We start from the raw sequence: 21,868 nt of genomic DNA on the forward strand, positions 1-21,868 counted from the left end.
ATGATCCACTTGGTAAAGTAAATCCGTTGGGCATCTTTCGTGGCCTTCAGACAATAATTCTGATGGCTAAAGAACCAAATGGGATAGGCAACAAAAAAAAAGTTGCATTTTTTGGAAGGCTTGAGTCCTGTTACGTCTGGTAACTAACACAGCATTTCATGAACAGAGCATCATGGCAATAGTCAAATATAGTAGTAGTGGTAGGCTGCTTTTCTGCTTCAGGACCTGAATGACTTGCTGTAATTGATGGAACCATGAACTCTGCCTACTAGAAACTGCTGAAGGAAAATGTCCTGGGTTTGGGTTTTGAAGGATAATGAGCCAAAACACACAGAGTCCACCTCTAAATAGCTCAAAAAACAAAATGTAGGTTTTGGAGTGATCTAGTCAAATTTAGGGGTTATATCTGACTGAGATGCTCTGGCATGACCTTAAACTGAACATTCATTCTGGAAAATCCTCTAGTGTGAAGAAAAAAAATCAGTGATTTGAGCACATTACGTTTAGGGTCGATTGCTTTTTTTCCACATGTTCAACTGTAATTTCGTCATGCTTGCATAATGATAATATAGAGTATTTAATCTTGACTCCCAATACTATTCCGGGACCACGAGGGGGCGCCGTGTCCTATTTATTTAATTTGTCCTATCAACAATCATCCCATTGCCTACAACCGTTAAAAAACGTATATATGGATCATGACAATATATTTCTGTTTTGTAATTTAAAAAAAAAAAAACTATGGCGAGACATTGCTTCTGTACAATATTAAACTATTAAAAATACACACGCATATATTGAATAAAGTGAATAACCATATAAACGTAAAATACTCAGAAAAAAAGGAAATTAACTAAAATGTGGAGACAAAATATTTCATAGATCAGTTTTACCTGTAATCACAGTTTCATAACATATAATCGTACTGACTTTGGTTTGGTGTCATTTTCCGATTTTGGCTCTAGACTGACTGGAAAAACAAATAAGCTCTATTTTTAGACGATATACAGTAAGAGTGCTGTGAGGTCGGGCTTATTGCGCATTGCCTAAACGGGACACAGCAACTAGAAACGTGAGCTATTTGATACTCTTTGTGATATTTCAGACTTTCTTTCTTCTTGCTGCTGACAAATGGAAAAAAGAAAAAAAAACTTGAATACTACAGTGAGTGAGTGACAGCCAGCGGAAACAGGCACACCTTATCGTATCTCTCTTATATTCAAATGTTTTCATGGCTGTGCATGCATGCGCCTGGAGGAAGAGGAGAAGAAATCATTTCCAAGAGGGCGGTGCTACTGTATGAAGTAGGAACAGCGTCAAAGTTAAGAGTGCTTCCAAACATTAACTCGAACTTTAAGTGGCCTCTGCTGTTAAATAGAACAGAAGGAAACCGAGCAGGTAAGACGACGGCTCGCCTCTGCCGTGAGATTTGTTGACTGTAATGTGATCTGTCGATCGGGCTTAGCGGGGGAAATGTCCCGTTAGTAGCACGGCTAACTGAGCTCTTACCTGTGCCAGGTAAAGTCGGCGTATACAGTACAGGTAGAGGTACACTTTTCTGCCTTGTTTGTTTATTTGTGTGTAACATGGGCTATCGAAGAGTAGCCTACGTTACACAGAGCAGGGCAGGACTACTTTCTGATCTGCTGACTTGCGTAAAAAGAAAATGAGTAAGCGATCTAACTTTACAGTAGGATATGTTGCAACAGGCCTCTTACAGCCTGTAAGAACTAACTTGACACGTCTATCAAGAAGATATTAAAAATAAAAGTAATATTACTTGCTTAAAGTGCTTAATCTGGAAGCTGTCACCGTAATTTGCTATATGCAGCTGGAGACTGTCCATTGGGCGTCAGATATGTCTTGTTTCTTTGTTTCTTTTTTTACACTATAGTTCAAAAGACTACGAGAAGAGAGGAAGGAAGCGCATTTTCAATTAAAGCAGCAGGGTGTGCCAAAATATTGGCGTTATCCTTAAGAAATGACAGGTTGAAGAAGATTAATTCAGTTGAACTTGTCTAAATGTTTAATCCATTAATCACCATACTCCACTACTTTAGTAGCCTGTATAAATCTTTAACGATTACTTAATCTCACAAGGCGAAGTTGGTGGAATTGGTTTTGAGGTGTCAGTTCAGGGCTAAAAATCTTGTTGGGACACCAGAGTTTTTACAAACTTCAAATATGTAAGGCTGAATTTTGTTGAAGCATACATAAAACAAATTACAGAATATTGAGGTATGTAATGGCCACTGAAATGTGTATTATCATGTTTTATTTTACTCTTTGTAAAATTTCAGACTATATGAGCTACAACTCCTTTAGTAACTAATGGAATATCATATTTTTTTTCACCCAGGCCAAGTTGATGTAATTCACCTTCTATGCTCCTGAAAAAAAGAGGCTCAGATGCTTCAGGATGGACGAGGCTCTTCCCAGCCTGAGCTCAGTTTCAGACTCTCTGGAAGCAGACAGTGAGGAGTTCCAGCTCAGAGTGGACTTCTTCAGGAAGTTGGGTTACACCCCATCAGAGGTCATGGCTGCTTTGAGGAAACAGGGCTTAAGCACAGACACTAATGCGGTGCTAGGAGAGCTCGTTAGGAACAGAACCAGCAGTGTACCTTGCATTTCCAGCTCTGACAGTGACGAGAGGAGCACACGCCAAAACGACTCCCTGCAGCCTCCCAGTTGGGGTCTTGGGTCCTGCAAAAACACAACGCAGCTGTGGGACCAAAACAAACCGGACGAAGAATTGAGGCCTGTTGTTATTGACGGCAGCAATGTTGCCATGAGGTAATCCTGATGATACTTCCTGCTCTGTAGATTATCAGATTAAATCATAATCCATGAATGTCACAGCTGCTATGAACACTTTCTGAATAAGGACAGTTATTTTTCAAAGTCTTATTTAACTCTCTATTTTCCTACTATGTCGTGTGACTTGACTTTTTAAAGGAGGTGTTGACTGCACTGCCCGTGCATGTTTTAGCATGGACCGCTGAGACATTATGCAAATTCTAGATCCTCTACTCAGAATCTCCACCTTTTACCAGAAATTATGTGCAATATGTGACTTTAGGACTGGGTAATAGCCAGAGGGAAGATTCCTTTTAAGCAGCATTTGAAGACGTGGTGTTTACTCAGATCAGTGTAATTTGTTAAGCCTCCTTTTGACTATGAATTAGATTAGATTATTTTCGGTCAGATTAACTGAACCCATGTTATCTCTTATGCTTCTTTTTTTTTTCACAGTCATGGCAACAAGGAAGTATTCTCATGCCAAGGGATTCAGCTGGCGGTGAACTTCTTCCTTGACAGAGGTCATACTAGCATTACTGTGTTCGTTCCCAGCTGGCGCAAAGAGCTGCCCAGAGCTGATGCTCCCCTGACAGGTGAGGATGGCAGAAATAAAGCAAAGCAGACAGATGTTTCTCATCAAGTAGACGGGACAAATTTCAGCCTAACATCCCTGTGAGGCGAAGTTAAATGAGGTTAATACTGGTGACACAAAAAGCAGTTTTCACACGGGGTGTGAATGACAAATAAGGTTTGATTCAAACAGAAATGAATCTGATATTATTTTCATGCTGGATGTTAGCACGACCATAAAGATGGAATTAGACCCTTAAGACTCACTAATTGCTGGAGGGGAAAAAACAAATGTGATGTGTGCATTGCTGACAAAATATTTTGATGTGCTTGTGTTCTCTTTGAGTCCAGGCCAATAAAGAACAGGTTTTGTATGTGTAAAAAGGCGTCCATTGTAAGCTGTCAATGAAAGAAATTCTTAGAATTGAAAATTCGTTGACTGCTTTTAGCAGTCAGTCTGGTTCTACCATCTGCTAATTTTCTCATTATTGGTTAGTTTAATGTTAGAGAAGACTAAAAGTTTATATTTTAGTCTCCTGGCAGCAGGCAAGACCAGTGAATCCAGGAGACTGAGAACCACACCTTCTGAACTGTCAGATAAGACAAAAGATACAAAAAATTCCCCTCCGGGCTCAGTGTGTGGCACATGCAATGGTTACAACATAAGCTGATCACTTCTGTTAAAGTGCCGACTATGTTAGCCTCTTAAAGTTTCAGTTTCTGTACAATGAGATAATATCTGCAGGGCATATCCTGCCGTAACCACACTGTAATCAGAATGTTTACCCATAGATTTAGAACAAAAAGTAGCTAAAATGGATATAAATCACTAAAGATGTTCTTAAATGGTAGCCTGATTGTTTTACTCAGAAGGTAACAAATTCTTACTGATAAGGAACTGAAACAAATGAAATAAGCCCACACAACTATTGTAACAGAGAGGTTGCCATTTATTCTAGTTTTTGCGTACAAGTCGTGCTAAGATGATATTTTTTTTCTTCCCCCACTCACGCTTTTTTCTTTGTTAATACAGAAACAAATACTGTATTATACAGTGAGTTTTAGAGGTGATTTTTTTTTAAGCAAGAAATGAAAAACTTAGAAATTCTATCACATAATTCTGTATTCATGAATAATTCCCACATGAGCCAGGAGATATTACAGAAAAACTTAATACATCTATGCAAAAAAAGTTAAGGTTGTGAAACAGGGTATTATTTAGTTGGCCAGCATAAAATATTTCCATACCAGGCCATGGCAAGAAAAAGTGGAAATACACTTAAATGAGTCACTCTGACTGTTTTTGGGTGGTTACAATATTGTAATCACAGACAGTCGTGTATAATAGAGTTCTAAATTTATCCCAACTGATTCACTTATGTCCGTGTATTTATAAAGCCCAGATGAATATAATGTCAGTGTATCTTTGTGTAAATATTACCACCTGCAGCACAACAACTAAATAAAAAGGATGGCACATCCTGGAGCATAAGCCTCTTGTTGCTCTCAAGAATTAATAGCTGTGCAGCCTGGGTGGAGCAATCCAAAGGTTCTTTTTTTCAATCTTTGAACAAGGAAGTAAAAATCACCATGTAGTTACTCGTGGGAAAGTCCCATCGGGAAGTAGAGATGGGGATTTTTTTTGTTTTTGTTTTTGTGTGTTGTTTTTTTTTCCACACCTACCGTACTTGATGTTGTAGATAACTACTGGTATCTACTTACAGTAAGTTGTTAAGTTTTGACAGAAGTTAGAAAAGTGCTTTTCTATCACATAAGGTTTTCTATCTTTTGTTCATCACACAGAGTTCAAGGTTCATTTCACTTACCCTTAACTTGTTTTGAAGCACTATCAGTGTGTGTGTGTGTGTGTGTGTGTGTGTGTGTGTGTGTGTGTGTGTGTGTGTGTGTGTGTGTGTGTGTGTGTGTGTGTGTCTTTGTCGTGCATTTATTCACTCAGCTTGCACATAGCATGATCTAGAGTAATCTTAAGCTACCCCTCATTTCCTTATGTTCTAATTCCAAAAAATTTGTGGTCTTGAGCAATCATTCTCCAAGGTTTATGAAGGTTTTTCAAAGTTTTACTCTAGAAATTTTCTGCTAAAGCACGCAAAGTATATCTGAAAGTCGTGTCTTTAAGAAATAGGAAAAAATCCAGATCTGACACAGGCCCAGAGAGATGCATCTACTGTTCACTGAAGCCTCGTCAGAAATGGTTTCAATGAAATGGTGGCTGTCAAAAACCATTCGTAAGGAAATGAAACGGGGAGAAAAGGCTGAGGTATGCCAAAATACACAATACCTGGACTGAAAATCAGTGGCAACAGGTCTTATGGAGTGATGAATCTTGTTAGAATTTTTGGTTCTGTTCAGAAGAGATCAGGAGAAAGGTACAACAGTACATGTCTGCAGCCATCTGTAAAACATGGTGCAGGCTCTGTCATGGCTTTGGCCTGCATTTCATCCAGTGCTTTGTGGAAGTATGAACATAGAAAAGTGCTGTCAGAATCTTGATCAACCATGCAATAGCATCCCAGAGGTGTCTGATTGGCAGCAGCTTCATGTTTCAGCACGACAGTGATTCATAACACATTACCAAGTTTGCAAAGAAATACCTGGATAGAAAAGAAAAAAATAGAATGACCTCCCTAGGCCTAGAAATTCAATTCAATTTTAGTTTTATTTATATAGTGCCAAATTACAACAACAATTGTCTCAAGGCACTGAAATCAGCATTATGGAAGGAGTGTGGGATGCTCTTCACAGAGAAGGGAACAAAAGGCTGCCAACATCCAATAAAGAGCTTACTGGATGTTGGCAGCTTTTAAAAAGCCTGGAGAACTATTCCTGAAGACTACATAAAGAAATGACAAGAAAGCTTGCCTGAGAGAGTTGAAGCTCTTTCAAAGAATAAAGGCAAATATTAACTTTCAACCTTGTTAAAATTGTACAAACTTTGTTTTCACCTTGTGGTTTGGCATGCATCTTTCAATAAATCCACATCTTTTTAATGTGTCACAGTACAGTTGAATACACGAAATCATTTAATACAGCGTAAATTGTCAACTCTGGATCTGTAACTGATTACTGGTTGCACTTTCAGATCAACACATTCTGCTGGAGCTTGAAAAAAGGAAAATCGTTGTCTTTACTCCATCACGCCGTGTTGGGGGCAAGCGAGTGGTTTGCTATGATGACCGCTTTATTATCAAATTGGCGTATGAGTCCGATGGAATAATCGTATCCAATGACACCTACCGAGACCTCCAAGCAGAAAGACCTGAGTGGAAGAAATGCATTGAAGAGAGGCTGCTCATGTACTCCTTTGTGAATGACAAGTAAGCCTGTTCTTCTGTATGTGCCTGTGAAATACCACATTTTCCTTCGTGGTGAATTTTCCAGAAAAAGAATTTGCAGCTTACAGCAGAGTTGTGGGGAGACCGGGGATAGTTGTAACGTGGGTCAGTTGTAACACTTCCAATTTCTCCAATCAGGGCTAAGTTTCAAATGATGTGACTCATCCTGTGCACGCCCAATTCAGTTCTGCTATCACATGTGAAAAATCAGCACATTTTGTCAAACACAGACAATTTAACATGAAAAAAAGTAATTTGTATGCCAAAAAGTAAGTTTTTCTACTTTATTTCAATTTCTAATAGCATTATCTGCTTTGCAGTTAAACTCATCAAACTTAAATTATGTTATTTGTATGTCTATGGGGATATATTCTGTGTAGGTCTTTAGTGCTAATGTTTTAGCCGTTGGCTGTAATGTTAGCTAGTTCATGGCTATAGGAGTCTGGGTCAGTTGTAACAATAATGCAGATGTTACAACTTACCACACTATTACTTTAACTTATATTAAACAAGTTGGGGCAACGACATCAGCAGAGAGAGATTCACTGGTCACATTTGTATATGTGGTTAATGCCATTGGCAACACAATTCCTCCACTGTTTGTGTTCCCACACATACATTATGCAGACCACTGTGTCAGAGATGGACCAGTAGGAAGTATTGGTAGTGGAAATAAATCAGGATGGGTGCAAGAAACAGATTTCCTCATCTTTCTGAAGCACTTTGCAAACCACACCAAGGTAAGCCATGATAAAAAGTAATGGAATTGCGATGCTGGTGCACAACTACAATTTTTCAGCTTCATTGTTATGTTCAAAATTGGTGCAAGAGTTGTAGGTTATAATGCCCACTGAGCCAATGAGGCCAAACTCAAGGAAGACCAACCAAAATTAATGAAATATTCAGTTGCAGAAAATTCCAGAATTTGTCTTTTTGGGGGGTTGGAATATGTTCAAAAGTTAGATTTCTGCATTCTGTCACACACACACACAGCTACATAAATGGCTCTAACTGCATTCATGTGTTGAATAAACAAAGATTACATGTTAATGTTTTGTCAGTACCCTTATTTCATTGTGTTACATTTCACCCCAGGATATGTTACAACTAACCCAGACTATGGGGTTAATTGTAACATTTCACTCTTTGTGTTTGAGACCATACCATGCAATGGGTAATTGTGCTGCAGAGAAAATAGCTGCACTATTTAATAGCAGAGACATGTAAATACTTTGCATTACATTTTGAATCCACTACCTTAAAAGAACTCCAATTTACAGACAGAAATGTCAAAAATGTTACAACTATCCCCGGTCTCCCCTACAAGTGGATGAAGAACTCTACAATTTTTGTATTTTTCTACAGGTTCATGCCCCCAGATGACCCTTTGGGTCGCCACGGCCCCAGCCTTGACAATTTCCTTCGGAAAAAGCCTCGTCCTACGGAGCAAATGAGACAACTCTGTCCATACGGTAGGTACGATTAGCATATCGATCAGGAAGTGTTACCCTCTTCTGCAGCAGAGAATGTGCTGTCCACATTAGATCTCATCAACAAAAAATCTTTTTGCTTAGGGCTGCTCAATTAATCGAATTTTAATCACGATTACGATCTGGGCTTTCAACGATCATTAAAAACGACTGAGCCGATTATTAGCCCCTCCCTCGTGCTTTACTCTCGCGCTGCTCCGTGTGGCAAATCGAGCGCACCTCTCTGCATTTCGAACACGCATCACAACAATTAAGAGGACCCGAAGGAAGCTCGGAAAGCTAAGCAGAAGTTATTTGGAGAGGAGAGTGACTGCCGTTGGTTGAAAAGAGAGGTAAAAAAAAAAAAAAAACTTCAGTGGTGTGGAAACATTATGGGTTCGTGGAGTCAGACGTGGATCAAGTAGACATAGTGTGTAAACTTTGCTATGGTGTCATAGCTGCACCACAGAGCAACACTACAAAGTTCACTAAACATAGATGTTTACATTTTTCATTTATTTTTTTATATTGCAAACATTTGCACTGTTATCAGTATTTGCACACTATTTTATATTATTTTTTAAAGTCATTATTCAATACATTGTTATTGTTAACCCTTTAAATCCCTGTAGAACTGGAGCCGCATAAGCTAGCGCAATAATTTGTTTTGCATATGAAACCGGAGGAGTTGTACTTACATCTTATGCCATCAGCTTGTCCTCGGTCCCGGTTTCCTTCCACATAAAGCTTTGCAAAAATTGCATAAAAAGCGCTTGCAGGAACAAAAACATAATATTCCAGAAACACTCTTTGCCGATCCGATCAGCTGTTCGTAACACTTCCCACAGTGAAACAGACGTCAGCGCGAACTGTCGCATGTTCGCCATTTCCTGTCCGAAACCGGAAGTGACGTCATTTTCGTGGAAAATGTAGTTTTTTACTTGTAGGCCTTAAAAGCCTATACTGGTGCTTTTATAAGTCATGTTTGACTTTTCTGAATAGTTTCTGGGATGCTTAGAACTCGAATTGCACTGCTGGAAATAGTTTATTTTGATGCACATGCTGTTTTCTTTGCAAATTTGCATCATAGGATTGTTTTTTGTTTTTCCTGCAGTATATAAAAATTGCTGTATCTCCAAAATAAAACTATGAAGAAACTCAAAATAAATTTCCTGTTGTTGTAAACTATTTTTTTGCAACTTTTTTGTATTTAAAGTTTTGAGGGATAAGCCTCTTAAATTTCCCCAAGTAGAAATATATATGTAAAAAAAACAAAAACGATTTTCAATTTTTTTGTAGTTTATTGCACTTTTTTGCAATTAATGTAATTACTATGGACTTAATGCATACATATTATTAAATATGGGCTATAACAGTTGTATTGATGTATAGCAACTTGAAATGCTCCCAAAAATGGCACTACAGCATATAAAAAAATAATATAAGCTCTGGCGGACTTGGTTCTGTGGTAGGTCTTAAAGGGTTAAATAAATATCGTCAAATAATCGAGATCTCAATTTCAGTGAAAATAATCGTGATTATCATTTTTGCCATAATCGAGCAGCCCTATTTTTGCTTATGTGTCTTATTTTTCTCCATCACAGAAAAAAAGTGCACGTATGGCATAAAGTGTAAGTTCTACCATCCTGAGCGGGTAAACCAACCCTATCTGTCTTTAGCTGATGAACTGAGAGAGAAAGCCCAGATTTCTACTGTAAAAGAAGAGAGAAATGCCAGTTTGTCACCCAGACAGCTTCAGTCTGATCCCGCACTTGCTCAAAATGCCTATTTTCATCCTCGAGACTCCAACAAAGAGCTCAAAAGAGATCAGCAGACTTCCTCACCACCTTATCACGTTAGTGAAAACAAGCTGCTGTACTGGGAGGATCCTAGACACAATCCAAATCACATGCCGTGTTCTGTAACAGGAACCCAGTGTCAGAAAGAGTGGCCTGGGTTGCACTTGATGTCAAATCATTACTATGCCAACATGTCTCAAGAGTACCTGGATTCAGGCCTTGGCTCATTTGAGAGTCAGTACTCTGATATTTCGCATTCCCTCCACAACTCAAAGATGCTCAGGCTGCAGTATCAGAGTGCTCCTCCTGGAGCCACAAATTCTCCCGTACATTTAGAGAAAAATAACATCAATCAGCCTTGCAAGTGCTGTTCTCATGCAATGCCCTCGACAGTTCACCAGCAATTTCATGGAAACATGGACTCTCAGGCACAACCCCAATACAGCGCCTATCACCCAAATGCCCTCACACCCACTGCTTCCCACCAGCGCAGCCTCCCCAGCCATTTCCAGTACAGTGGAGGCACCCATGTTCAGCAACATTACTGGTCAGATCCCTTTCAGGGGTTACCACAAGCCAGCAGACCAAATAGCCTCCCTTCTTCAACTCGTTCTTCACACTACCACAATTCTTGCTGCTCTAGCAACAGTCATCAGTACTATTCAAGGGGACAACAACCATCTTCTGCTGCATTTGACTCACAAAGGTTAGAACTCCGCAACAAGCTCAAAACTATCTTCAACCCACATCTGGTGGATACTGTCATGGAAATGTTTCCAAATCTGATGAATGCTGAGAAACTAGCTGCAGAGATACTGAAGCTGAAAGCCCAAAGAGATCTTTTCTGATTATTCTTCTTTCAGACCTGTCATTACTACTTGCCTTGACCTCAATATAGCATCCTTATCACCTTTTCAGAAGGTCGCATAGTGACTATAGCTGAGTCATTTAAAAACTAATTCTGTGCAATGTGCTATTATACTGTAAAAATGAAACGTTTTATTTATGAATGATTTAGTTAATCTGTTATAGGTTATATATATTTTTTTTATGACACTGGAGTCATATGTCTTTGTCATCCATGTTTTGGATAAAAAGTGCCTCTAGATGGAAAACGGTTACATTTATGCATATTTGTTTATGCATATTGCTTCAAAGTTAATTAGTTTTAAGTTCTCATGAAATAACCTGTTGCTGTACTATGTGCTACTTTTAATCTTAGTTTTTCAGAAACAGCCTGCAGACAAGTATTATCCTTTCAAGGGACAGTTGCAGTATACTAAAAAACACTGGCAGTCAGTCCAGAAAAGTACCCAGGCTTCCAAATATTATTGAAAGCAAAGTAGCTGAGATACCACAATAAAAGAAAAATGAAACGCTAATTATGTAAGTGAGCTATAAAAACCTTTATGAACTATGGATACAGCCACCATGACATAACCAACTGGTTTGGGAAGTCCCCTTTTTGAGAGCATTTTTGCTGTTGCTATCTTGTTTTTGTTTTTTAAACAAACATGACAAGTGAGGACGGAGAAAATGAGGACACCAAACGCTCATGCAATGGTAACTTGTCACACAAGTTACACAGAAGGTATTTTCAGCTGCTTTCTTATCACCACAGTAGATAGATCTGCATGTTTGACCTTCCTGATGTAACCAGTACTAGGAGTGCATTTACCCTGTGAGATTGGCTTTATGTCTCCTCTCCATCTCAGGCCAGAGAGCTTTTACATGTAAGGGTAACATGTTACCCTCAGAGCTACATCCTGCTCATCTACTTCACTGTAAAGACAACACCACAAAAAGACAGCTAAATAGAACTCCTGCATGCTGTCTCTGTCATTGCTCGTATGTTTAATAAATGTTTGCATCTATCCAACCTTCAGCATTTCGGAAATTACATCTTAAATGTGCAGGCTTAAGGTAGTCTTTGATCTAAAGAGGCATTGAGTCATCCTCTTTACACCTCTGTCTGAGGTTTCCAAAATAAAGTTAATTGTTGAATTCGTTATCTGAATTTTTTCTATTGTGACTTTTGAGTTTTTGCATTAGAAAAGGCAACTGATGATGTCCTGCTGCATTTTTAAATTGTTTTTATTGGTCGGGAATTTTGTTTCTCCTTTATTAACCAGCTCAAACTTTAAACTTTCAAGAGTATTTCATCTGATATATCAATAATTTTGAAGTGTTCTTACCTGTCAGCATTTTGTTTCTGTCCTGATAAGATCTGGCATGAGAAAACCTGTAGTAGGTTACGTCACAGAGGGCATGTGTAAAGTCAGTAGTTTGATTTACGGCATACGCCTCTCCAAAGAGCGACTCTGTTGCTTTTAGTTCCCCACTTCTGAAATACCTTTGGTGTCCTTGCTCTGTGAGCTTCATAAGTAAATAGAAAAGTCATGTAGTCCACAAAGATAAGCTAACATTGCATGTTTTTGCCATACAGTGTAAATGCTGATCTTGCTAGGAAATTTAAACTGAACTTAAAAAAAGGCTTTGACCCAAGCAAAAGGAACTTGCTGATGTGTCATCATCATTTGTTCTGTAAACCTGAATCAGCTTCATGAATCATTCTCTGAATAAATGTCCCGATTAGTGTGTGTAGGAGAGACTACAGTATAACGTATAAAAATGACAGTTATGGAATTTAGTTCTCATAAATGATTTGTATTCTCTATTCTTATATTGGATCATTAACTTCAAATGTTTAGTGTTAGAACTCATTGTAAGAATATTTAGGAAATGCATTGTCACTACCTATTAAAGTCTATTGTAATAATAATATGTGTGAAGTCTATTACAACACAAATGGACGGGGATTAGCACTGTTGCGTGGAGAGCCAGCCAGTGGTTTAAATCCAGTTTCATGTTTCCCCATACCTGTGTGGGCTCTCTCTGGCTTCCTCCCACAGTCCAAAGACATGCATGTTGGTTTAATTGGTGATTCTAAATTGGCTATTGGTGTGAATGTAAGTGTGATTGGCTGTCTTTGCTGTCCACAGCTACCACTTTACACCCAATGAAAGACAGGATACGCTACAGCTCAACGGCGTTCACGAAATGGATTTGCAAAAGAAAATAAACAGCTGGTATGGGGTTAGTGGATTAATCCCAAACTAGTTCTTCGGGTTTATTTAATTCACTTGTAAATATCCCTCTGATGTTAATCAGAGACCAAACAACAGTGATCCTGATTGCCTCACAGATAGAATTGCTGCCAAACTGTCCTACTCAGTTTCACAAGAAACAGCGCAGCTCGTGTTGCAAGCCTGGACGAGAAACTGTTTTTTTCCCCCAGTGACTGAGGGAAAGGTAAGTGTGTGTGTGTGTGTGTGTGTGAGAGAGAGAGAGAGAGAGAGCATGCTAAATACCTTTTTTGCCACTTGAACGATGCAGACATGATTTAAAACTAACTTATATTTAAAAACAAATGTTAAATGCAATCACACTTGTGTATAATAATAGGAAAGAAAGTAGATAACTAAGATCTTGCACTTCATGCATCACCAGTCCCTGCAGATGTAATTAGTCTCACTGGGAAAAGGCCTCATATCCGTACTGATGGTGGTACAAGGTGAGAGTTGTTTTTATATTAAGAGTCAACTTTTCCATTTGTCTCTATATTGTCCAGGTTGCAGGGACAGATCGTTTAGCTTAACTTCAAAGTCTATATGGAGCTTATTGGTTTCTCCAATGTAGCGCTCACCTTAACTAGTTTTACACGCTAATAAGGTAATTGTGAACTAATTAATTAAACAAAATGCTGCTGTTTTAAAGCAGCATGAACACTAGATTTATGTTAAAATAAAGGGAATCATCATTATGCTAATGCACATTGAAAATTATAACTGTTAACATGCTAATCGCTGTGGTTATTGGTATTATAATCATTGTGTGCAGGGTCAGTAGCTCACATGTAGCCTCACAGAGCTGCTAGCCTTCCAAAACCTCCATATGTAACCGTTTTGTGCAAATACACCAACCTTTCTCACACCCTAACTCTATGACTATATCCCTGAGAAATGTCCTTGTTATTTTTAAAGTTCACAGAGTTGCAGATATTACCCAACATGTCAATTCTTTGTTATCTAATGTTGTTTTGAGACTCGATGGACCACTTCTGTTTCTTGGCTTTTGATTCTTTTCTTTTTTTTTTTGATAATTCAAAAATCTAAACTATGCCAACTATCCAGGAGGTGCAACAATAATATTTGTTTAATCAAGAAACACAGTTACCATTACCAGCTAGAGTGGGGTGTTACGGTTGAATGAATGTAAATATTTACTTTATATAACTTTACTTCTATAACTTGTGCAATGTTCGCACACATGTGTCCCATGTTTTACATGATGTGGGGGCATTCGAGGCTCAAGAGTTGGCAGTCTTGTAATCGGAAGGTTGTCGGTTCGAGCCCCGGCTCCGACAGTCTCAATCCCCGTGTCCTTGGGCAAGACACTTCACCCGTTGCCTACTGGTGGTGGTCAGAGGGCCCGGTGGTGCCAGTGTCCGGCAGCCTCGCCTCTTTCAGTGCACCCCAGGGCAGCTGTGACTACAATGTAGCTTGCCATCACCAGTGTGTGAACATATGGATCACTAAATGTAGTGTAAAGCGCTTTGGGGTCCATAGGGACTAAGTAAAGCGCTATACAAATACAGGCCATTTACCATGATGTGTAAACAGGGAATTCGGTTAGCATACTCAAACAACCTTGGGCTTCAAAGCCTTTGTTTAAACATAGCTGTTCGCTTATCAAGATTTTTTTTTTTTGACAATTTCTCTGCGACATGGAGTCACTTTGTCAGTTAAGACAAGGAACATAAAAGCTTGAGTACAGGTTGTGTTTCACAGGTGTGTAATATGATGGCCTCTTCCTTTGTCATGCTTCAAGTAATAATCTCATACCTGAAGGCTTTTAGACAAACTTGACCGTGCACTTGATATTCAGCATTTCTCTTAGCATTAGAGAAACGAATACTTTTTAGCAGACTTAAACTAGTTCATCAAACAATCATCAGTTACTTGGTAACACATTAACCTTCATACAGCACTGTTTGTTGAACTGATGTTTTTATTGTGAATAGGAAATTGATATCGATTCACAAGCAAGATGCATGTGTAAATGTACCATTATGCTGCAGTGTCAGATTGATGATGCTGTTCTGTATTCACCTGGTCCTCTAGTCCAACGGTCCCCAACCTTTTTTTGCGCCACGGACCGGTTTATGCCCGACAATATTTTCACGGACCGGCCTTTAAAGTGTCGCGGATAAATACAACAAAATAAAACTACCGTAGTACCGGTACCGAAAAAAAGAAGATTTATTCATAACACACATGAAAAGACCCAGGAAAACAGAATTAACGATAAAAACGATAACAAAATAACGCTAAAAACCGATAAAAACCCTGAAAACCATACATTTCACACCCGAGCCTCAACTCTCGCGGCCCGGTACCAAACGACTCACGGACCGTGGCCCAGGGGTTGGGGACCGCTGCTCTAGTCGATGGCGAGCTTGGTAAGATGTATGTATTTTTGTTACTCCCATGCCATTAGTAGTTTGTGGAAAGGTACAAAAGCCCCGTATCCAGGTTTGCTGGGGGAAAAAAGGAGATTAAGTTACTATTCAAACAGACTATACGTTAGAAAATCACACTTATATTTATAATTTTAATATTTTAGATGTCGCGGAGGTCGTGTGTTTGTTATTGTTGTTTTGTTCTTTTGCAGTCTCGTAAAAAAATACTACATTTAAGTAACATTTCCAAATGCAGTCAGTCAAGTTTGTCATTGTAGGAAAGTGAGTTCACATTACAAGGTTGCACCTCATGCCTTTAAAGACAGCTAAGATGACCTGACAGCTGCATGTGCAGCACAGTGCAGCACAGTCCTAAAAAAATACCCAACAGCCACTTCATTAGGCACACCTTGCAGTTTTATGTTGGACCTTCTTTTGCCTTCGGGAATGCCTTACTTCTTCATGATATGAAGTTAATAAGCTGTAAGAAATATTCTTCAGACATTTTGGTCCATATTCACAGATAGTTGCTGCATATGTGTCAGCTGCACATCCATGATGCAAGTTTTCCATTTCACCACATCCAAAACATGGTCTATTAGATTGAGATCTGGTGACTGTGGAGAACATTTGACTATAGTGAACTCATCTTCAGGTTCGGTAAACCAGTTTGAGATGATCTGAGCTGGAAGCAACCATCAGACGATGGGTACAGCGTGGTCAGTGACATGGTCAGCCACATTTCTCAGGTAAGCTGTGGCACTTGAAAGATGCATATGTAGTCTCTTGGTGTTGCTTCAAGGTTCAACATGTTATGTATTCAGAGATTTTCTTCTGCTTTCATATCATTTAATGTAAACCCTTGAGATGGTGAAATATTGAATTATGGAATATCAAATCCATCAAAGTTAATGTATTAATACATTGTGTAATTGTGTGAAAGAATGGTGCTTAAGGTAAATACACTTCAAAACAAATGTAAAGGTTTAGAAGCATTTGAATTTAAATAGATACTGAGATTATTGTAAAAAGCATTACTTAGTGCACACATCCAAATCGCAGTACATTACTAAATGTCAAGGTGCACAACCTTAGAGCAAAAACATATACATGTTGCTTGAGTACGGCTGGTAGGAAAATGACATTGGTTACCATTCAAAATAGCTGTGTCCCAGGTGGCTCCCATCACATAGCCCTGAATCAGGAGTTTGCAGCTCAACTCCAAGGTGGAGATCTACCTCCCCCTGCAGGTGACCGAGGAAACGAACTATTCCTGTGCTGATCCTCCCAGATGGCAGCATGATCCTGACCCGATGGCCTAGCTGTAAGTCCATCGGGGAGTGAGGAACAAAAACTCGATGTGGCCCTTGAGATTTCCTCCATGATCTCACACTGCAGAAAGAAAACTTCTCTTAGTGAAAGAAAATTACACACATCGATAAATCAGGAATTATGATCCTAAAATATATTCCATGTAATGAATAAATTTGCTTTTGGAACTATATTTTGAATATACACCCTGTGCATTTCTTAAGAGGGAAGATTATAACTGTTGCCGAACGATTTTTTACATAATACATTTTCAATAGGACACAGGACCTCACATGACTCTGAAATGGTCCCTGCTGTTTCCACTGTTTGCAGTTAAACTTCTGAGCATAGATATAAGAATATTTTTTTATCCAACTCTCTGCCAAACCGTTTCTTTGAAAGCAATACCTCGAGGCTGAAGTTGAGGAGGAGGAAGGTCTTGAACTCTGTGCTGAGGATGAAGATAACTGGCTGCCTGACAAACTGCATTCATAACTATCACTTCTTGATGACATGTCAGACCTTCTGCGCTGATGGAGGCCGCCTGCACGTGAGACATTAGCAGCTGATATCATGGCTAAATACAAAAGGATGCGCATATGAAAATTTGTTCTGTTATTGCCATAATTGTGTTACTGCCATTTACCTGAATACTCTTCAAATGCTTCTCCATTGTCCACTCCTGACTCTCCCTGGTCACTGTAACTGCCCACTTTCACCAACACTCCAGACTCCAGCTGAGGGAAAGGAGGCAAAGGTATAATTACAGAACCTCAGCCACCCACACACAACTTCACACACAAACACACCTGATTATGCAGCTCTTCCTGTTTTCTCTTCAGCTCTGTAAACCTCCTTTCCCATGATGCTCTCTCACAAGCAATCCTGGTCTTCAGTGATAGCACCTCTTTTTCAGTTTTGGTCAGTCTCTTCTGGAGGGCAAATGTACGGTCAGGGCTACCTGGTATGGCGGCAATCCTGTTATTTTCGGCACCTGACAAATAACATCAAATAAGGTAATCATCTAAATCTGCACATTAGCAAAGGGGATGTGAAGTAGGATTACATAAGGAGGAAGAGAGGCTTTAAGAAAATAAACTGTGAAATTGAGTGTTTAACAGTTGACTAAATATTTTTAAGATATTTTAAATGTGCTGGTGATCACTCTTTGATTTTATGAGTTTCTTACCCACAACTTGTTTCAACTCATGGCTTTTGCCCTCTGTAATGGGGTTTTCCCTTGGTAAGAATCTGATAGCATTGTATGGACATATCTGCAATGCAGATCAACACTGATTAAATTTTTTATAATCACCACTTACAAGAGCCTTCATTAAACTGTGATGTAAGCAGATTACCCAGATGTGAATATAATGAGCATACACTCACCCAAAGGAACCTGCAGGTGCAGAGTATCCCTTTGACTGCCCACGTAAACACAGCCCATAGGACTGTCATGTTAAAGCACCGTCCTCTCACATTGTGCTATCCTGAGCAGACAAAGGAATTGTTTTTCTTTAGTACAGTAAGTACTACAGCTGAAAGATTATATCTTTACAAAAGAGTGGATTTGGTTACAGAAAACTCAAGGCTAGTTGTAGGTTTTCTAAGAAAAAAATGGGTTGTACCATCTGTAGGTCAATGCTACCAGGCTATGCCCTCGTAACACATAAACACACTCAAAAACCACATTGAAATTAAAATGTGGTTGAAAGCTTATGACTTCGAGCAGGACACTGACCTTTTGCAGAAGCTTAACTGAAGGCTAGAAGTCATAGGGAAATGGTAGCTTCCATCTCTGCTAAAAGGGCCTCTGTCCCAGTCTATGGTGAAGGCTAATGTGCCACACAGGGCTCACTGACCTGTTGCTATGTGCCAGCTCTGTGTGAGCGCTGCTGACGACCGCCCGGGAGGTAAATCTAGTCTAATCTTCTTAGTCGTGCAGTTACACTATCTGGTTGTATCCAAGCTGCTACATATGGTTTACTGAGTCTGATAAACAATGTGAATAAGCCTCTACATTTAGTGCAACTGTTACATCTGTTGGAGGAAGAAGGATTCAGTATCATCACCCATCTGTTTAGTCTGTCTGTTGTCAAACTGGAGAGGTCATCCTTAATATTGATACAAAAATCTCCTTTCTTACTGTGTTTTCACTCTGCATTTGGCCAAGATCAGTGTCACTGCTGGTAGCATGAGGTGATACCTGGACCCTACAGAGGTGGCACAGGTAGTCCAAATGCTCCAGGATGGCACATCGATACGTGCGATTGCCAGAAGGTTTTCTATGTCTCCCAGCACAGTCTCAAGAACATGCAGGAGATTCCAGGAGACAGGCAGTAACGTAGGAGAAACTAGGAGAAACAAGGCTGTAGAAGAACGTTAACCCATCAGGTGCAAGGATGAACAAGATGAGCACTACGAGAGCCCTACAAAATGACCTCCTGTTAATGTCTCTGACCAAACAATCAGAAACAGACTTAATGAATGTAGCCTGAGCACCCGACCTTCTGTAACATGGTTCAGCATGATGTGTTTTTGGTGGATCAGTAATGTTCTGGGCTGGCATATCCATGGAGGGAGGCACAGACAGGCTGGTCAACAACGCCCTGTCTGACATTAGGTATTGGGACGATATTAATGGATCTATTGTTAGACCATACACTGGTGCAAGGTCCATCTATAGTTCGGTGCATCTATCCGACCACCAGGTTGCACTTCACATTGTTTAGGAGCTCAGTGCAGTCCTGGTCCAGACCTGGGAAGCCATTCCCAGGACACCATCTGTTGTCTTGTTAGGACCATGCCCCAGTGTTGTCAGGCAAACACACACACAAGTATGTGGGGACCATACAAACTATTGAGTACCATTTTGAGTTGCTGTAATCAAATTTCAGCAAAATGGACTTGCCTGCCACATTACTTTTTCTATTATATTTTGGGGGTTTCTTTGAATTCAACCATCTGTAGGCTGTTAATTTAATTTCCATCAAACAATGTGTCATTCTTTCATTTCAAACACATTACCCAGGCCATACCAGAGATCCAGCATATTGGATATGCTGGATCTCTGGTATGCTGGAGATCTGATGTGTTTTCAAAGTGTTCCTCTTTTCTTTTTTTTTAAAGTTTCTATAAAACATAATATTTTTAGTCACATCTATTATAAATGATCAGACTGTGCACAGAGACATGAAAACTGCTAGGGAGTGGCAACGCAAGTGCTTAGTTATTCTCCTAGCAACATCTACAGTGACTCACCAGCTGTGTATCAGACTAATTAGTTTGCCCTGAAACTTGAGGCGGCATTTTGCAAGAGGTAGAGAAAAAAAGAGAAAATTCCCAGGGAAGATTGATTCTGTGTTCATATCTTTTGGGTGTCAGATTTGGACTTGATAAGCTCTGATGTTTGAAAAATACATCCTATGTGACGCACAAGGTTTTTGTTCCTTTACAAGTATCTGTAGGTTCATACCAACATAGAGGTAAATATTCAGCAAATTTATGAAGACAGAACAGAATCCACAGTAATGCGGCCAAGAAACTACAAAAGTAAATTGTATTTTAGGCTCATAATTTTAACAGTATGAACCTTAAAGGATTTCCCATTTTACCCAAACCAGCCTTCAGATTATTTTTTCTTTCACAAAAATTAATAAAGGCTGCAGCATAAAACTAGCAAAATATGTGGCCGTCCAATTCAAATAGTTATTAGAAAGGACTGGCAAACACATGTTGCTTATATGCAACCATTTATGTGGTTAATGGTTTTGGTGGGTGCCAGAGGCTATCCCAAAAGCACCTTACAGCATGGTCATCAGTTTATCACAGCACTAACACATACACATGCACATGATAGCGCTGCATGATACGTGACACTTAGTATGACAAGCTGTGACAATTTACTGCAGAATTCAGAGAGTAAAACAATTATCTCACATCTTGGGTTTTATTTCTTATGCATACATATAGACACTTATAGTCACGGACAAAATAAAAAACACACTCAAGTAATGGTTTATAACCTGTTTTGCAAAGTGCCGATGACATTATAATTATCTAAGTCCATCATAGCTCCTCATTTGACTGTGTTTGCAAAGTCCCAGTCATCTGCAGTCGATGTTATTATCAATTATATTATGTAAATTATATACCTTTACATAGTTTTGCATCCAGTTTATGGAATTTTTAACCAACCCTGTATTTTCTGGACATGTAAGATACTTAAACACTTATTATTTTCCAAGGAAAATGCAAAATTATATCATGGATTGTTAATAGTCAGATACACTCGGTCTTGAATTCCTAAATAATTTTTTCAAACTAAAATATCACTCAAACATTGTGAGATTATCACACTAATCCCAAAACTGGATAAAGTTAATAATTAAATAACAAAGTATAATTCATTTAATTGGGGTAAGTAAAACATGTCTATATATACTATATGTATACTATACTATATGTCTGTAGTGGGGAAAAAGTATGTAAGCATTTAAATGAAATGACTGTAATGTAACTGTTCAGATTAATAATTAACTGCTTGCTACAGATTCCTCACAACACTTTTTTAGGAGTTTGACATCCAAAATACGCATTTTATTTATTCTACTTTAAACATTCATTCTTAGAAAATAGTCTTATATGGCATTAATTCAATTTATTTCAGCATGCAGACATGATAAAGAAGACCTAACAAAGTTAAAACAGCATCGGAATCAGGAAGAAAGGTGATTTAAGTGATTTTAAACGTGGAATAATTGTTCTTGTTCATCCAATGGGCTGGTCTGAGCTTTTTAAAGATCAGTCTACTGAGTTGTTCCCACACCACCAAAAACCTGAGGTTACAATTTTCAAAATGGGCAAAAGAAGATGGTTTCGTAGCCTTTTCCAGAATGTTTAGCACCAATAAATGTCTTTAGTTCACATCATCTCACTCAAAATGAGGGTGTCCACTTACACCCCAATGCAATTAATGAATTAGGTGCATAATTAATTATGATAATAAGTTCTCATTACCTGCTTTTAGGACTTAAAGCTTAAATT

The 21,868-nt window shown here is 38.9% G+C and overlaps 2 protein-coding genes across 2 annotated transcripts; one reads left to right on the forward strand and one right to left on the reverse strand.

Annotated features, from left to right (window-relative positions):
- Positions 1-1,045: 1,045 nt before the first annotated feature.
- Positions 1,046-12,781, forward strand: zc3h12aa (zinc finger CCCH-type containing 12Aa). The gene is made up of 6 exons (XM_085291473.1): positions 1,046-1,398; positions 2,360-2,793; positions 3,253-3,392; positions 6,470-6,704; positions 8,088-8,194; positions 9,796-12,781. Exons 2-6 carry the CDS (start codon positions 2,420-2,422, stop codon positions 10,836-10,838), a joined length of 1,899 nt encoding a protein of 632 aa, XP_085147599.1. The 5' UTR covers positions 1,046-1,398; positions 2,360-2,419; the 3' UTR covers positions 10,839-12,781.
- LOC146564031 (uncharacterized) lies at positions 8,429-18,716 on the reverse strand. Its single transcript, XM_085291476.1, has 8 exons — positions 18,564-18,716; positions 18,212-18,312; positions 18,012-18,096; positions 17,632-17,816; positions 17,469-17,559; positions 17,231-17,366; positions 16,664-16,903; positions 8,429-15,589 (listed from the first exon to the last, which is right to left on the reverse strand). The coding sequence occupies exons 2-8, from the start codon at positions 18,278-18,280 to the stop codon at positions 15,532-15,534; spliced, it is 864 nt and encodes a 287-aa protein (XP_085147602.1). The 5' UTR covers positions 18,281-18,312; positions 18,564-18,716; the 3' UTR covers positions 8,429-15,531.
- Positions 18,717-21,868: the final 3,152 nt, after the last annotated feature.

This window comes from Mchenga conophoros, linkage group LG11, assembly GCF_057382185.1.
Source record: "Mchenga conophoros isolate Kocher_MC1m ecotype Shallow Benthic linkage group LG11, M_conophoros_male_GT1.1, whole genome shotgun sequence".
NCBI lineage: Eukaryota > Metazoa > Chordata > Actinopteri > Cichliformes > Cichlidae > Mchenga > Mchenga conophoros.

Excerpts from the sequence above, each read along its gene's own strand:
- zc3h12aa (XM_085291473.1), top strand. The coding sequence starts at position 2,420 with ATGGACGAGGCTCTTCCCAGCCTGAGCTCAGTTTCAGACTCTCTGGAA. Across the intron at positions 2,794-3,252 it reads GGCAGCAATGTTGCCATGAG|TCATGGCAACAAGGAAGTAT; the intron begins GTAATCCTGATG and ends TTTTTTTCACAG. Across the intron at positions 3,393-6,469 it reads AGCTGATGCTCCCCTGACAG|ATCAACACATTCTGCTGGAG; the intron begins GTGAGGATGGCA and ends TTGCACTTTCAG.
- LOC146564031 (XM_085291476.1), bottom strand. The coding sequence starts at position 18,280 with ATGACAGTCCTATGGGCTGTGTTTACGTGGGCAGTCAAAGGGATACTC. Across the intron at positions 17,560-17,631 it reads AGGAAGAGCTGCATAATCAG|CTGGAGTCTGGAGTGTTGGT; the intron begins GTGTGTTTGTGT and ends CCTTTCCCTCAG. Across the intron at positions 16,904-17,230 it reads TCCTCAACTTCAGCCTCGAG|TGTGAGATCATGGAGGAAAT; the intron begins GTATTGCTTTCA and ends TTCTTTCTGCAG.